Source organism: Myripristis murdjan, chromosome 7 (assembly GCF_902150065.1).
Source record: "Myripristis murdjan chromosome 7, fMyrMur1.1, whole genome shotgun sequence".
NCBI classification, from domain to species: domain Eukaryota; kingdom Metazoa; phylum Chordata; class Actinopteri; order Holocentriformes; family Holocentridae; genus Myripristis; species Myripristis murdjan.
The window spans coordinates 30,492,383-30,509,105 of NC_043986.1; the positions used below are offsets into that span (position 1 = coordinate 30,492,383).

At 42.3% G+C, this 16,723-nt stretch overlaps 1 protein-coding gene across 1 annotated transcript; it reads left to right on the forward strand.

The window, feature by feature from the left end:
- The first annotated feature begins 1,150 nt into the window (after positions 1-1,150).
- On the forward strand, positions 1,151-16,123 carry LOC115362176 (protein-glutamine gamma-glutamyltransferase 5-like). Its single transcript, XM_030056007.1, has 13 exons — positions 1,151-1,314; positions 2,107-2,225; positions 2,384-2,512; positions 2,941-3,118; positions 4,301-4,445; positions 4,905-5,008; positions 6,170-6,409; positions 6,791-6,853; positions 7,156-7,212; positions 9,449-9,658; positions 11,329-11,489; positions 12,597-12,736; positions 15,514-16,123. The coding sequence occupies exons 1-13, from the start codon at positions 1,221-1,223 to the stop codon at positions 15,668-15,670; spliced, it is 1,797 nt and encodes a 598-aa protein (XP_029911867.1). The 5' UTR covers positions 1,151-1,220; the 3' UTR covers positions 15,671-16,123.
- Positions 16,124-16,723: the final 600 nt, after the last annotated feature.

Below are 16,723 nucleotides of genomic sequence, written 5' to 3' on the forward strand. Positions count from 1 at the left end.
AGCAGCCAGCACCTGGTGGTGCGACGTGGGAAACCGTTCAAGCTCACGCTGCTGTTTCGCAGCCGCTTGTGGAACCCTCACACAGAGAACCTGGTCCTGGAGGTTTGCCTAGGTACCGAATCCACTATTCAAGAACCTGAACCTGAACACACTGGAATGCTAATTCACAATTAACCTTCCACAGAGTTTTGTACTGAAGGACGGGATAACTGGAAATCTGACTCTGTGTCTCCACTAGAATTTTATTGATTTCATTTTTTTATTGGACAGTGATACAGTTAAAAAAACAGAAAATATTGTCTGAGATAAGCTCACATCAGGTTTATTTGTGATGAACAGGTGACCCATGACAGGTCGCCAGTTCATCACAGGGCATCAACAGTCACTGACAGAACCAAATGATGCAGGAATATTCAACAAAATACAACACAAGGAAACTAAACGAATGAATGAAGCACACAATAATATGATGAAAAGGCATGGCAGGTCTCACCTAATTGACACAGCCTAACCTACACGGCAACACCAGCCTTAGATTCCCAGTGCGGTCAGAGGAAAGCTTTATCAGGGAAAACATTCCAGCAGAGACCATAATGTTCCCCGTGGTGCAAGTAAATTTGGGCTTAACAGCTTGAAGCTTCTGGACATTTTGGACTTTTGTTGGTGCTGTGGTGGGCTCTCAGTTTCATTTTATGTTACTAGATATCAATATAAAAAATGCATCTTCCCCAAAGCTTCGTGAAATTTGACCCAGTGTTGTTGAGAAATTGAGCGTGAAGCTTAGGGTCCTTAGCCTGGTAGTGGTGCAGTGGTGGACCAGTCAGGTTCATATTCAAAATGCTAGACCCCTGTGTCTATATCCATCATTCACCTAGGTTTTGTCCATACCAGGCAGGCAGAAGCTCGGAAATTGCACGTCCGACAGATAGAGCGATCCAAAGTCCCTTCTTGATCTTCAGTTGTGTGGGACATCAATGCAAGAAATCTCAGACCAGGCTGCTGAACTGCTGTGTTTACAAATGCTTCTCCTCACCTTACAGTTATATGAACCCCCAAACACTGTCTCTGACTTTACAGGTGGTCTGTCAGAAAGGATCCCAGTCCAAGTCTTTGCGGAGAGGTCTGACCCTCTGAATTGGTCAGCCCAAATCTACTCAGGGAATATACATCATCAGTCGGCTACCGTCTACCTCTGCTCCCCCGTCCTGTCCTCAGTGGCTATGTACGACCTCCTGGTCCACATACAGACCACATGGGACACACGGAGCTACGCAGTGGGCAGCTTTGTGCTGCTCTGCAACCCTTGGCTGAAAGGTGTGTCCATGTGGTAATATTCCAACCTGGGATGGGATATTTTGAAGCGTATATATGTACTGTATATATTGGGTATATGGATCTACAAGTGTGAATTATGGCATGTATAATGATGTATAATGATAAGAACTGGAGCCTAACACTGGATACTCTGTGGCTGATACTGATCTCGATATTTGGAAATGGAAACCATCCAACGATATGATGGCTTTTGTGTACATTAAAACATATGTGCAAAGAAAAATCTAATTTGGTATTCAGATTGCTGTAATAAAGACAAATACTAGAGGATGGCTATTTAAAGTTTAACAATAACTGTATTAACTTGTAAACAATGGAGTCTGCTCAACAAGCTATGTAAAGAGAAGACTTTTTAAATCATCTCAAGTACTTTTTACTGTTGTATGTACTGTCTTTGCATAGATGTTCACTGATTCTATCTGTGATGAGCCATTATTGGCTGATAATATTGGCCAGCTAATATACTGTATCGGTCCACGCCGAATAGATCTGCAGAATCAAAATTTGACTCAAAATGAAGTAAATAGACCAAACAAAAGCTGGTAGAGGACAATAATAATCAGTTATGTCAACCAATGGATTTCTTGTCATCGTTTGGGTCATTTTGTCATTTTATTTCTCGTTATCCCGACAAGAAATTCATTTTTTTACAGTGCATTACGTTACATGATGTAATTTTAGAATCTAATTTTTAAATTTTTATGTTACAATCACCAAAGCTTGATAATTAGATTACTATCGTGCTGTTATCACCCTACCAATACGTTTCAGATGATCCAGTGTACATGCCCCTGGAAGTCCAACTACAGGAGTACGTCAAGAGTGATTTTGGGTTGGTGTACACGGGCACTCATGTAAACATCTCCAAACGGCCCTGGTCATTTGGTCAGGTAGGTTAGGCTGTGCGGATGAAACTATGTGAATGGATAATGCACAATCATAACATTACTACATGAAGGTCAGATCTGTTTTTTACCATCTCTGTGCTCTCTACATTCATTTTCCTGTGTGTGTGTGTGTGTGTGTGTGTGTGTGTGTGTGTACGCAGTATGAGCCGGGGGTCTTGGAGGCGTGTCTGAAGCTCCTGCAGGTCAGCCCGCAACATCTCAAAGATAAACACAGAGACTACGTTCGACGAGCTGACCCCATCTACCTCAGCAGGGTGATCTGCGCTATGGTGAGAGAGCACACTCACTCATACATGCACGCATGCAAATGTGTATATATGCATGTACACACACATGCACACAAGTGTACACAAATAAAAATGCAAGATACATGAATACACTGAAGCGGAATTCTGCATTTAGTTCCTTATCTTGATCCTCTTCCTTTTACTCTTTCATGCAAATAACGATGCTGACACTAATACTAAAAAAGCTACCCCTAATCATCCTGAATGACATTTTGCAGAGAAGTCACCAAGTGTTTATGAATAAAGGAGCAAATAAGAACAAAAGGTTAACCAAGAAAAAAAACAATGGCAGTAATTCAAAGCTATAAATCTGGAAAACAAAAGCACAGAACAGGAGGTCAAGGACAATGGATAAACACATTAAAAGTGAATGTTAACGAGTGATAAATGGGTCGTTCTTCTTGTTCAAGGTGAACTGTAATGATGACCTGGGGCTGCTGGAGGGGCGGTGGGATGGCAGCTACAGAGGCGGCGTCAGTCCCACAGAGTGGAGCAGCAGCGCGGACATCCTTCACCGCTGGGCTTCGTCCAACTGCAGCCCCGTGCGCTACGGCCAGTGCTGGGTCTTTGCCTCCGTCCTCTGCACCGGTACAGTCATGACTTTGCTGAAGAAAAACATATTCAGAGTGAAACAGGAGATCATCATGTGAGCAAGAATGTTAATGTGACACCCCAAAATCATGGGTGGCTACTGGGAGCGGCTCCAGCAGAAAACAGAAGAAATCTGAGGCATTAACATGAGACACTTGACCAGAATTCATGAGATGTTTTATTTTGGCATGAGCCTAAAGCATAAGGTGCTTCTTACCTTTGGTATTTTTGAAGTCCAGTCTGTATTTCTGATTTGTCTGCCACGGTGTCTGATGGTAAATACAACACTTTTACTGATTGCATTAGTTTCGAGAAACTTACTGCCAAAATTCAAGCTCCAGTTGAACTGTATGGGGAAACTGAGCCTTCCCCCAAAGTGGCAATGCAAAACACATAAATGTCCTTTTTTATATTCAAAATGCTTGGTATTTGTCCACTAGCCTGTACTTCATTAGAAAGTCCATTCATTAGTTCATTAGAAAGTCCATTCATTAGTTCATTAGGAAGTCCATTCATTTCCTCTCCTTTGTCAAACAAGTTCTTTCATTCATGCTGCCCCTTTGGCTCAAGGTCAATATAAGGCAGTTTGGATGTTTTGGAAGCAAATAGTGTTAAGCGCTAAGATCTTAGCTGATGTAACTTATAACTATAATATAATCCAGTTTTTGTAAAAATGGACTCAAGTCTTTATATCATATTTAATAAGGTAAAAAGGAGGTTCTGTGTGATTGTACATTTCCTTGGTAGTGTCTAAAGGATAGGATGGTGTAGCTGTTTTTTGCTGAGTGGTGAACAAGCTGGAAAACAGTACCTTTTACTGCTTTACACTAAAAGGATCAAAAGTATAGCTTTTGATCCTCTTAGTGCATTCCATTATCTGTTGTTGTTTTCCTGTCACCAGCGGCCCATCCCTGCAGATAGCAACACTGTCCATCGACATTAGCTTCAAAAGGAGGCCAACAATCATGGTCTTCAACTTTTAGGCTGGTTTTCATTTCTGTTTGCTATCATTTGTGCTCTTTTGTCCCTTTTTCATCTCTTTTCCAGACATGGATATAACAAATTCAGCTGTGTCCTTTAAATTTGAAGTAGGCAGACCTAACCTTGGCTGTAGTACATGTTTCAGAAACCTGGTTATTCTAGTACTGAAGACAAAATCTTTTTTTTTTCCTTTTTCAGTGATGAGAGTGCTGGGGATCCCCTCCAGGGTGGTGACAGTTTTCAACGCAGCCCACGACACCAACGGGAACCTGAAAATTGAAGAGATCTACTCAACCAGGGGACAGAAATGTGAGAAACTCGGCCTGTCCAAGGACAGTATTTGGTTGGTGTCCTTTTTTAACCTCTTTTACATTCCTCGCTCACTCACCAGAAAGATAAGGCCTGATCTTTGACAGTCTTCACAACTTTTATTTGACTAGAATTTCACATTATCAAGTTCCATATTGATTATTTTAGAATTCCAATAAAATGCATTCTTGTCTATTGGAATATTAACTTTGGCTCCATTTTACATGAAACTACTTCTGTGTGTGTGTGTGTGTTCATGTCTGCATACATGTCTTTGTGTATGCCCATGTGTGTGTTGGATTTGAATTGCAAGTGTGTATCTGTGCCCTTTGAGTGTTTTTCTTTGTGTCAGTGTATTTGCACATATTTGCGCTAACACAGAAGTGTGTTTGTGTGTGCTCTTGTGTTTGCATTCTGGTGTTCATGCACATGTGTTCTGACACACACATTGCACTGTGTGTGTGTGTGTCCTTGCCTGTGTGTCCTCTCACAGGAACTTCCATGTGTGGGTGGAGTGCTGGATGCGGAGGCCGGACCTCGGGCCAGAGTTTGATGGCTGGCAGGTCGTGGACCCGACTCCCCAGGAGAAGAGTGCAGGTGGGTTTCTAAGCTTACGGTCAGCTCAGACTCAGACTCAGAATCAGAAATACTGTATTAACCCCCGGGGGGGAAATAGAGCACAGGCTGGCATTTGTTTGTACATGCATCTGTAACTCTGATCACAACCCATGTATGGCAAGATGTGACGGATCCAAACAGCTCCTGAAGTGATGGCCTCTTCCTTCAGACTGTAGAAAACACAAGTCTGCTGTCCTGTAGAGGTTTGGTTTTTCACCATGAACATTCAGGTCCTGACTGCTGAATAGATCTGTAAAGTGTTGTTTGTCAACTCATGGCTCTTTGTAGGACTTAAGTACAAATTGGGTGTTTGGATCCTTGTAAGCCTAACGTCCTCCTTTTTAAAATCTATTAAGTAATATAGGTTTAAATAACATTTAGGGTGGTTGTAAGTCTACAGTGTTGCACGATGTTAGAAAAGAAAACAGCGCTCCAAGTCAGCAAGTGACTTGTGAAACTGTTCACTAACTGTTCCAGCTTAGTTAACACTGAGATGAACTAGAAGGCAAAAGCAACCCGTGTTAATATTAGCACTGGCCATAATTTAAAGCCTAATATTTTGGACTCCATTCAATTTTGCATTGCACTGGAAACACGAAGGATCTATCCTTTACTTGAGCAGAAAATTCATGCTACCATTTACAAGTTTATTTGAGTGCAAGTTCTTTCATGCAACTTCCGTAATCTTAATGGAAACAATCAAATCACAACAGGCCACACTGGAGTTGCGTCCACGTTTTACAGTGCAACCTCTGTGATCAGATCCAGCTTTCATAATATTTCATACCGTGCAAAGGAACAGAAAGATGATGCAACAGTAAAAAAAAAGTCTCCACAAACATAGTAGTTCGAGTAGAGCCTGTACAGTGCGTGCATGAATACGATAACAACCATACTTTATTGTCAGATCATCTCAAATCTCAGAAGTCTGACATTTTTCTTGCATCATAACAGCACCATTTGCAACATCACAACTAAGGAAAGTTTCACCTGATGCATTCCAGTTATTGTGTGCACAGCCAAGATATGTGGCAGCGCATGCAGATCCGGAGGAATCCATAAAATTCCCAACCTGCGATTTCAGGGATATGATGAACAACCAGTCCAGAGCAATAAACGGCTGTGTCTCTGTCTGTGCAGGAGTGTACTGTTGTGGCCCCTGCCCGGTGGTTGCCATCCAGAGAGGCTGCCTCAACGTCCCGTACGACACCTCGTTCATATACGCCTCCGTCGACGCAGACGTGGTCCGGATGATTGTGCGTGACGGGCTGGTGGTGGACAGGACCGTGGACACCCAGTGGGTGGGACAGCTCATTTACACCAAGAGCATCGAGTCAGACAGACCGGAGAACCTGACACGGGCTTATAAGAGCCATCAAAGTAAGAGGAGGCTCCTGCACTTTGTTACACTTGCCAGTTAGTGTCATTTAATCTGCATTTTTTTTTTTTAACTAAAAGGAAATGAGCATTAATACTGTATGAATATAGCTCTTTTTATTTTAATACTGAGGTATTGTCACTTGGTCTGGCAATTTATAGAATATATGTATCATCCCAGTAGAACTTAATTCAAAACTGAGAAAACATCATCAAGAGAGATCCTAGAGAGATCCATTGTAATCTACTGCTGCTCTGATTGTATATTGTTGTGGATAAATGTAAAATGTTACATACAGACAGTGGGACTGTTTACTGACTATTTACTTTATAATGTACTTTCTAAATACCTGAAGTGCTTTTCCTTGTCTTGTCTTTTTTCAGAAGGCCGTGCAGCAGTTGCAGCCAATGCACATGTCATGCAAAAGTGCAGAGCTCAGCCTCTAGGTAAGTGCGCGTGTTTGCCGTACACTTCATCTTTTCCAGACATAAACGTGTGCCGAGTTTCAAATGAAATGTATTTTGCAATGTAATGTGTGCGGAGACAGGAAGGCGGAGGTAGAGAGATAAAGAGAAACAAAGAGAACAGGTCAGACAGAAAGGTGAAACATACTGTGCTGACATTCTGATAGAAGTTACTAATGGAATTTTTGTTATCAGTGGAAAACAAACATTTAGCTTCTCCGCTGACTTTTGAGCGTTGTGGCATTTCATTTTTAATGACAAAATCACTCTCATTTCCATCACAGCGATGGCAGCTTGCTCACCTCCTGACATCTCATCCACCATGTTGGGAAGTGAAACAGGTAGGATTAACTGTCATATTTGTGAATATAGGGATGCCCAAAGTCCCGAAAATTACTTTCAAATACTTCAATACTTCAAATATTTTAGCAGGGGCCAATTTGATCATATTTCCCATCTTTGCTGAGCAAGAGTTTTGCACCAAAGGAATAAAAGGCAGGTCTCTTGTAGAAGCCTGTCCCATTAATTGAAGTTTTTCAGGTTTTGATTGCATGATTCAGGCTTTGAGCAGCCAGAACAGAAGGAGCTATTATTGCAATATGTTATAACAGACATAGAGATCTCTCTCACATTCACAGTGCCTTATGTTTGCAGTCAATGCACGACTAAGAGGGAGCAGTGAAGTGGCTTTCATCCAAACTGGTGCATGTTTCAGCAGCATGGACAGAGAGCCTAATTATCATTAGTCACTGGTTTAAACTTTACAGAAAATAAAGAAATGCATTGAATTAGAGGCTACTTTCTGGCAGGTAACCAAGGGGTGTTGAAAACAAAGCAAAACAAAAGGCAAATTTGGCACAAAAACAGGCGAGTTTATTGTAGTGTCAAAGAACTAAGGCTGGCAACGCAGGCTGATTTCAGTCTTAAGAATTAATTACCAGGAAAAAAAACACCTACAGTCACAGACATCATCTGTAGTCAGAAAAAACACTTGGATCCACTGATGGGCAGTCAGGACCTATCAGAGGTCTATTTTGTTCTCATAGACAAATAAACCTGAATGAGTGCATGTTGTGTGCATAAACCTGATTCCCAAGGCATGGCAGCAGCCATACCTTGCCATACCTAATTGATGCTTATGGTTATTTGGAAAGTATTTCCATAGCCAACATTGCTAAGAGCTTGTTTGCTTAAAAAACTGGTAAAATAATACTTTGTAAAATGGTGGATTGATTTCAAGGAGCAGGACAAAATCTGTGTGCTGTGCCAACCAGTGGAGGTGTGCTGTGTCCCAGTTCAGGGACTGCCTCCTCCAGAGGTCACATTTCCAGACCTCACACACCTCACTCACTTGGCAAGACTGTCCTCCAAATGCAGCCCACATAAGCAGAATTCGGAGGACACATCAGGTGTTTGCCACGATCCATTTTGTGCAGTTGTCATTTGGGACAGTGGCAGCAAATGAAAGTGAAAACTCATGAGGCTACTCCTCAGCAGACTGTCCCAATAAGCAACCGTTAGCCTAGACCTTCACAGACGACATCGTTTGAAGGAGGCGGTCTCTGAGTTATAGAGGCTAGTGGGGGATAACAGGTATCCTGCTGCTGAGGAGTCTATCAGACAGGGGCGGGAGGAATAAAAGCAGAGGTTGTGTTTTGGCTGAATCTCACTCTAACATGTGACTGTAGCTTTAATCCCCAGAAAAACGGATTGTTTGAGAAATGCCTCCACACCTCAAGTCATACCTCACATACCTCAACACAGCAGTGTAAAGGATTGCAGGCATGAGCGGAGGATACGATGAGAGCACAGACAAGAGCATGCTTAATTATTATGGGTTTTTAACAGATAACAATGACAGAGATCAGACACCAAAAAATGTTAATCGGTTCACATACCGGGGCAATTAGTTCCAGGCTGCATTGTTGTTCAGAGAGAGTTGTGTGGTTGCATTTCTCAGGTTTACAGGAGCACTGAAATCATCAGAATAATCACTGTAATGCAATCCAGAGTAACCATGGCTGAAGATGAAAAAAGAAGCAGTTTTTTTATTTGATATGTGTGCGTGTTATATATGAAAAACATTTCCTGGAATACAAGATTGTTTATCATTAAAGACAAAAATAAACCACCACACGGTGAAATGAGTTCACTGTGACAGACAGTAAAGTCATTTCAGGATGTGGTGGTTTATTTTTGTCTTCGCTGAGATGTTCCTGCCACCAACCAGCATCTGATTGCAAATATTAGCTGTGCACGGGGAGTCCTGTTCATGGTTTATCATTAGTTTTGATGTTTGTTTCTTTGTTTTGCGGTTCAACATTAATCTTGTCGCAAAAATGTAGAAAATTTGCACCAATAGCAATTCCATGACTCACTTCACCTAAAATAAGTGATAAATTTTCTTTATCTGGTATCTATTAGGTAGCTCTGACTGGAGGATATTTATTCATGTCTGTTCTCGCCATGAATTTTTATGACGACCTCTTCAGTCGCTGGGTCGTGCTCTGCGATACTCTGTGGCTCTCTGTCTCTGTCCCGGTGTGGCTCATCTCTTTGTCGCTGCCCTCTCTTCAGGAAGGTCACACACTTTGGAGGTGTCCCTACAGATAGAGAGGGTGCCGTCGGTGGGAGAGAGCATCTGTGTGTGCGTGACCGTCAAAAACCGGGCGAGCCGCCACAGGGTCCTGGTGGAGCACGTCAGCGCTCAGCTCAAGCAGTACTGCTGCAGCCCGCAGGAGCCGTTCTGGGCCGCCCACAAAGAGCTGCACATCCAGGCGGGCCAAGGTGAGCCGGGGCTCCCCTTTCAGCTCGGGAACAGAGGCTGCGGCCAGTGCTTATTGTGAGGGCGCTGATGATTTTAACTGTGTATTTGATGTGTAAAAGCAGGTCGGACCAAAAAAAAAAAAAAAAAAAAAAAAAAAAAATGTTTTTAAGCAATTTCACACTGCAGTGGCTTACAAAATTTGTATTAATAGTCCAGTGCATTTAGGAGACATATACTTCTTTTTCACTTACAGCTGTTTCAGTCTGTGGTTTTCACAGTGTGGTTTTAGATTACACAGTGATCTGAAAACAAAACCTGCTTGCTGAACAGAGCGAGGATCTACCACACTAGACAGCCTCTGCATACCATTCCTTACATTTTTTTAAATTATTGATTTAGTTAATGCCCTGCAGTCTTAAATATTTGATTCCTACAGCTCAGCAGTGGCAGACAGACAGGCAGAGTCTTTCCTCTTTGGGACAGCGTCACTTTCGGGATTCAAGGCCTGAGTGCCAGTTTTTACACCACAGGTATCTGTTGCGCTCTACTCCAGAGGGAAGACCTTCCACTTTGCATTGTGTGACTGTGTCTCCGTGCAATTTTGCATCACGAACAAGCGACAAAAAATAAATAGTGTGACGCAGTGTTTTATCACTGCTAAGTCAAATAACCAAGTGTCAGTTTTAGCCTGACAGCTGACAAAACTGTTACTTTTAGCCAAGAAAACACTGTAGATTTGCAACAAAGCTCACTGTAGACCATTTTCGCAGTGGCCGTTTTGGCATGAATGAATGACATGAGGTGTTACTGATCACATTTCAGTCCAGCAGAGCCAGGCTCCTGCTGCGGCTCATGTCGGGTCACTGGAAACAGGCTGCACTGAAATGGAACAGGACCTTCATTAATGTCATTAGTAACACTTCTCTCATGTCAAAATGAGAAGAATAAAATATTCTTTAGAGTATATAAACTGTGTTGTGACAGAATTTATATGTTTATATTTGAAATTAGTGAGCTTACATATTGCCTGATGTTAGTGTATAACAGCCAGCTAAACTGTACAATTCAGTCTGGTGGTGTGTTTGTGTAGGTCACACTGAACATAAAACAGCTCAAAATTATACAATAATAAAATAATAAAATGAAAAAATGAAATGAAAAACAGGTAGCCCACATATGCTTGTATGCAAGGATGTGGGCGAGGTAGCATAAAAACAAAGTAGCATATCAAAAGTGAAAGTAGTGAGATATATCAAGATCTATCATCTATTCCAGAGAAATGTTTTGTTTGACTGCTGAGCCTGTGCAGCTCTGATACGATCTGAACTGTCCTGTCATACAGGCCTAACGCCACCAACGTGGTGCTAAAAAGCAGATCCAAGCAAATGCCAGGGATTATTTGCAAACTCTACTTCACTGTTCCCAAACTTTTTCCAAATCATCTACCCCTCTCCCAGTCACAGTGAACACCAAATGTCCTTTTTTTGCCAAAAATGGCGGCAGATTTAAACCACAAACCCACACATTTAGGAATCATGCATGACTGATATCTGTTTAACTGACATTTAAAAAAAAATCTCATGTACCCCCTGCAGTACTCCAGCGTACCCCTAGGGGTATGCCCCAGTTGAGAACCACTGTTCTGTTTGACTGAGTTTGTTTCTGTGTCCGTTCCACGTCTCTCCTGCAGTTTTGACGCTCCACCATGCCATCTCTGCCTCGGAGTACGAGTGTGTCCTGGCCGGCGAGGACATCGTGAACATCGGGGTGGTGATGAAGGATGTGAGGACCAAGGAGAGAGTCCTGTCCACTGCGGAGTTCAACATCACCGCGCCTCAGATTACCATAGAGGTACACTGCATGGGACGCACATGCTGAAAAACCAATGTGAATCCACACTGAATTTTTTGAATTTTTCATCATTGTAATGGAGAGCAAAGAGCAAACTTCACATCATGGAAGCACTGAGCAGCAGTTCTGTGACCTGGGCGACTCGGTTTGGCAACTTCATTCTCAAACTTATTTTATTTTGTTTATTTTAATTTCATTTATTGTTTATTCTCATTGCTTTACACCCTGATCTTTCCTCTTATATTTCAGTTTTATTCTCTTTTATACATCATTCTTACATACTGCGCTTTCTTACTTTTGTGTTTACCTCTCCTCCTATTACCGTTTTCGTGTTTTATTCGATAATGCCACCTGTAGCTTCTATTTACCTGTGGCTTTTTATTTACTTGTTATCTACTATTTCCAGCTTTTTTATACCTCATCCTGTTAGTGCTATCTTCTATCCATTTTTTTAAGGTTTACTGTCTTTTGCTTTTTATGGTGTCGTGTTTATTTTGTGTAATTGCATTTCCTCTGTTTAATTGTAGTTCTGTTTTAATTTGTTAAACATTTTGTGTTACATTGAAACACTGAAAGTGCTATACAAATCAAATCTGACTGACTGATGGATTGATTGACTGATTGGTTGATTGACTGATTGAATCATTCCTTCCTAATCAGGTCCATGCCTGTCCAGTATACACCAGGCAAGCAGGGCAAAACTCTCGACATTATCAATCAGTCAATCAGATTTTATTTACATAGCACATTCTGTACATTAAAATGCAATGCAATGCACTTCAATGGGAGGTAACTCCTCATATAGATCTTGTCAAAGGAGGAGATTTTGAGGGCTTGTGGGCTCAGATGAGGTATTCCTCTTTTTGAAACAGGCTTTTTTGAAATGGGCCTTTAGAAAATAGGCTTTATAGTAATGTATGCTAAAGAGTTAGCATGGAGCACCAGAGCAGATGATCTACCGGTCCCACATGGATGACTTTGGTGTCTCCGTTCTTATTGCTTAGCGGCTAAACTGACATTTTATCTCTTCTGTATGTTGCGTGTATTAACAAATCATCTAAACGGGACAAAAGCCTGGTGTTCTCACTGACTGCGGTCGTCCCGCAGGTCCTGGGAGGGGACAGCATCCAGATGAGGAAGGAGTCCACAGTCCAGGTGTCGTTCACCAACACCTTCAGCAAGGTCCTGAGTGGAGCCGTGCTCACTGTGGAGGGATCCGGCTTGTTACAGGGCAAACAGCAGAGCAGGTACGCCCGCTTGCACAGCCACTGCAAGCAGTAGGCTGCCAGATGATAGCATTGTATTGTAATAACAACATAATGAGGAGCTGAAGTGGACAACAGATATTAAATGTCAGCAACAAGGACAACATAATACAACAAAGCCAGATGAATACAAACAGGCCCAACGCAATATGAACCAGAGAGGGGCGGCGCAGTAAGAGTAACTTGCTTTAGTATGCAGGCGCTGTGCTGATAGAGTCGCGTGGGTATGACTTAATCTGACACAGATCATGAACAACATAATTGACCTCTGACAAGGTTAAACAAGCCCAGAGTTTGCTCACATCCAGACCTAATCGCTTATCAGTTTATTGGAATGAGATGTCAGCTCTCCGGCTCCACAGCTGATCACACATATTCATTTCCTTCTATTGAGAATACAGCCCCTGCACTGCTTCTGCATAAATGTGCTTTATGCGTTACCTTATGGTCATAACAATGCGTAGCTGTATATGCACCACTGTAGACGTCACTGCATTGCAGCAGTGAATGACAGTTAATAAAGGAAGGCATGCTTTCCTGTCGTGCAACATCATAAAAACACATTTGCATGTGAAGGGGGTCATAGCCGTTAAGATTAAAGGTAAATTTTATAATACAGTCATTACTTTTATCACACTGTGGTAAAATTTCAGAGCTTCCAGGTATGGAAAAGTAAATTGTGTCCCCTGTGGGTGTCCTGGATGAGTTTTGCTCTGGCAGACCACAATGCTGTATGATGACATGAGGAGCGAGTGAGCGAGGCCCCCTGGTCACATTCCAGACGCCGCTCCGCTGTCCGTTTGAGCGCCGAATTGTTCTCAAAGTATTTAAGGAATCTTGCTCGGGAATGTCGTCGGGCATGTTTTTACAACTACTGGTGTTGCTGGAGTGTTGCAGCTCCTCTGAGTGGGTTAGTATTTTAGTTCGTGGGCAGAGCAAAGTGCTAAAACTGTCAGGGTCAAGGGGTTCAGCTCGCACCAGCGCTGCCTACGCTGCATGTGTGAGCGCTTGGATGAAAGCGGCCCAATGGCAAAGCTTCAAGTTGCCAGTTACGGCTTCTTGCAACTCTGTCTTTATTTCTGCCCGCCTTTCCTTCTGTCTCTCTCCATCTTTCTTTCACCAGCCTCCTCACTGTTCCGCTCTTTGTCGTCCCTTTCAGCGCTGTCATCACACAGACGTTACAATGCTTGCATTCTTCGCCAAGACAGAATGCAGCTCATGCAGAGACACAGCAAGAGTAGAGATGCTCTTTGTTAACATGTCGCTGGTCTGTGCAGACAGTGTCCTCACTCATGAACTGGTATTTTGTCCACTTTAGTCCAGTAAAGGGCAGGACATGCTAATAATTCCTGCACACACATAGCATATCCTGTTTAATCTGTTTTAATTATATTTTACATTTGTAAAAGCACATTATGCACAACTAAGGGTTAACTCAAGGAAGGACCTTTCAAGCGTCAGACAAGCCGGATGTGTCATTGTGCTGCATGTGACGCAAGGACAAGCTCATAACCACCATTCATTCATTCCCCTGCCTGTGTGACAGCTCAACGGTTAAAAGCAGAGATAAAAATGCAGAAAATGCGGGTCTACCAGGTGAATTATCTTATACTCATGATGTTTCTAAGTAGCAATTCCTCCATGCGAGCTATGCTGCCTGGCCAACAGCCAATGTCTGCAGACTCTGTGTCTTCAAAACTGTGTGTATGAAGTAATGTAGCAGTTACGTGTGCATGTGGGTTAACCTGCTTACAGTGGCAAATTTACACCACGCCCACTCACGTCCACACAGTCCTCACTTTCCCTGAAATATTTTGCAACTGCAGCCATTAGCGTCACAAAAAAATTAAAGCGTTGTGTTAAAATGAATGGAACTGGTGCCATGAACAACCCAGTGTGTCTCAGCTGACAAAAAATATGGAACAAGCAGTGATTCAGGCCATTGATGGGAACCATGTTCATCTCAACCATCAAAGTCTGTGCTTTCTCCACATTGTTTTGTTAGTTGAGTCTAAAAGTTTCTCGTCATTGGTCTGATCATGAAAACCAAGTTGACTCAACCGTCAAATTTAGTGCTGATTTCATGTTTTTTTTATCACTTGAGTCTAAAGGGTCCTCACTTCAATATCATTTTACATAGTATTCTTTTATATGGTGACTCACAAAGTCATGCAAAATGTTTTTAATTTCATATACAGTGGTCCCTCGTTTATCGCGGGAGTTAGGTTCTAAAAATAATCCGCAATAGGCGAAATCCGCAAAGTAGTCAACTTTATTTTTTACAATTATTCTAGATGTTTTAAGGCTGTAAAACCCCTCACTACACACTTTATACACTTTTCTCAGACAGGCATTAACATTTTCTCACTTTTCTCTCTTGTTTAAACTCTCAAAGTTCAAACCCTCATAGAAAAAGAAGTCCAGTGTTATAGAATGAACGCATTCTGTACTGTACAGGAGACACGGCATGAAGGAGACTGATTGACAACGGTCTACAGTCCCTTAGCCAATCAGGACGCAGAACACAATGCGCTGTTTAAAAAAAAAAAAAAAAAAAAAAAAGCATGCAAAATTGCACTAAAAAAAATCCGCGAAACTGCGAGGCGGCGAAAGGTGAACCGCGTTATAGCGAGGGACAACTGTACAGCATACATGTTTTAACTGTATTTATTTATTTAGCTCTGTGCGTGAGTGTGTGTGCCTGCACGAATGCACTTACATGTGCCTAGAAATCCAAATGTCCGTCTCTCCTCCGACAGGCTGGTCCTACTGCAGCCGGGCCAGACCATACAGAAGACGGTTTCCATCATGGCCACTTCACCCGGGACTAAATTACTGATGGCCAGTCTGTCGCACAGCCACAGCCCCTCCGCCATCACCAGGAGCTTCCACAGAGTCTCCGTGGTGACCTCATGAAGCTGACGGCTCAGACAGACACTGATATTTCCAAATGGCGGCTGCCAATAGCTGAGACTTTGTGTCAGTATCTGATAAATTCAACCATTTTTATGCCCCGAAAAATTCCAAGGATTCAGTGTTTCCATCAGTGTTTTATTCTTGTCATGGCGGGAAAGCTTCTGAAACTGTCTTTAGGCCATCATGGGACACTAAAGCTGTCTTGACACCCTGGCTAATGAAACTCCTTTATGTGGGTTAGCAGCTCCCGGAGGCAGGGGGACGCAGGTTTTACAGACTATAGGAGATCAAGTGGACAGTCAGAATGCAGGTATAAAAAGAAGGTCACTGGTGTGGAGGATAAAGTCATAACACAAAGTGGGAAAGATTTCCCATGTGCACCATTAGAGAAAGGAGAGAGCCAATTCTGTAAACGATGATGTAGAGTTTCCTCTGTGCCAAACTGAGAGGTGCAAAAAAGCGATCTGTGAAAATTCTCTCTTTTTTTTTTTTTTAAATTTGTAATTTATTTTTGAGCACTTTTTCAATTCTGCGTGGAGCGAAATCTCCTTCGTCATTTTATATCTCCGCTGCTTTTGAATCCAAACACGCTTCCTCAGGTTCAACACCATAAAGAGTTACTGCAGTAGTTAAGTTTATAGGGATGTTTTTACCCAGCGATTGATATGCAAAGAGTCTCGAGGTTCAGACACAGAGCAATTTTAATTTATGGGGACGTTTATAGCCGTGGTGAGGCGCTGTCATCAATCCATCACCTGCAGATCGCTGTGAACTCGCTGATGAGCACGCCAGATCTGGGATCGAGAAGTCACCCGGACTTAGCAAACTCTCATTAATATGATAATTTTGCCATTTTCTCAAGCAAATCTTTAAGGCCTGTACCACATGGCCAAATACTGTATCAGTTCCAGAAACACTCCATGTTCAAGAGGCATCCCAGACGAGGCAAATCAGTGTCTTTTCTTTTTAAAAGTGAAATTCAAAAATATAGTAGCTTGCTCTTAATTTCTTAAAATGACTTTTAACGCCTTTCTTTCTAACTGTTTTCACTTA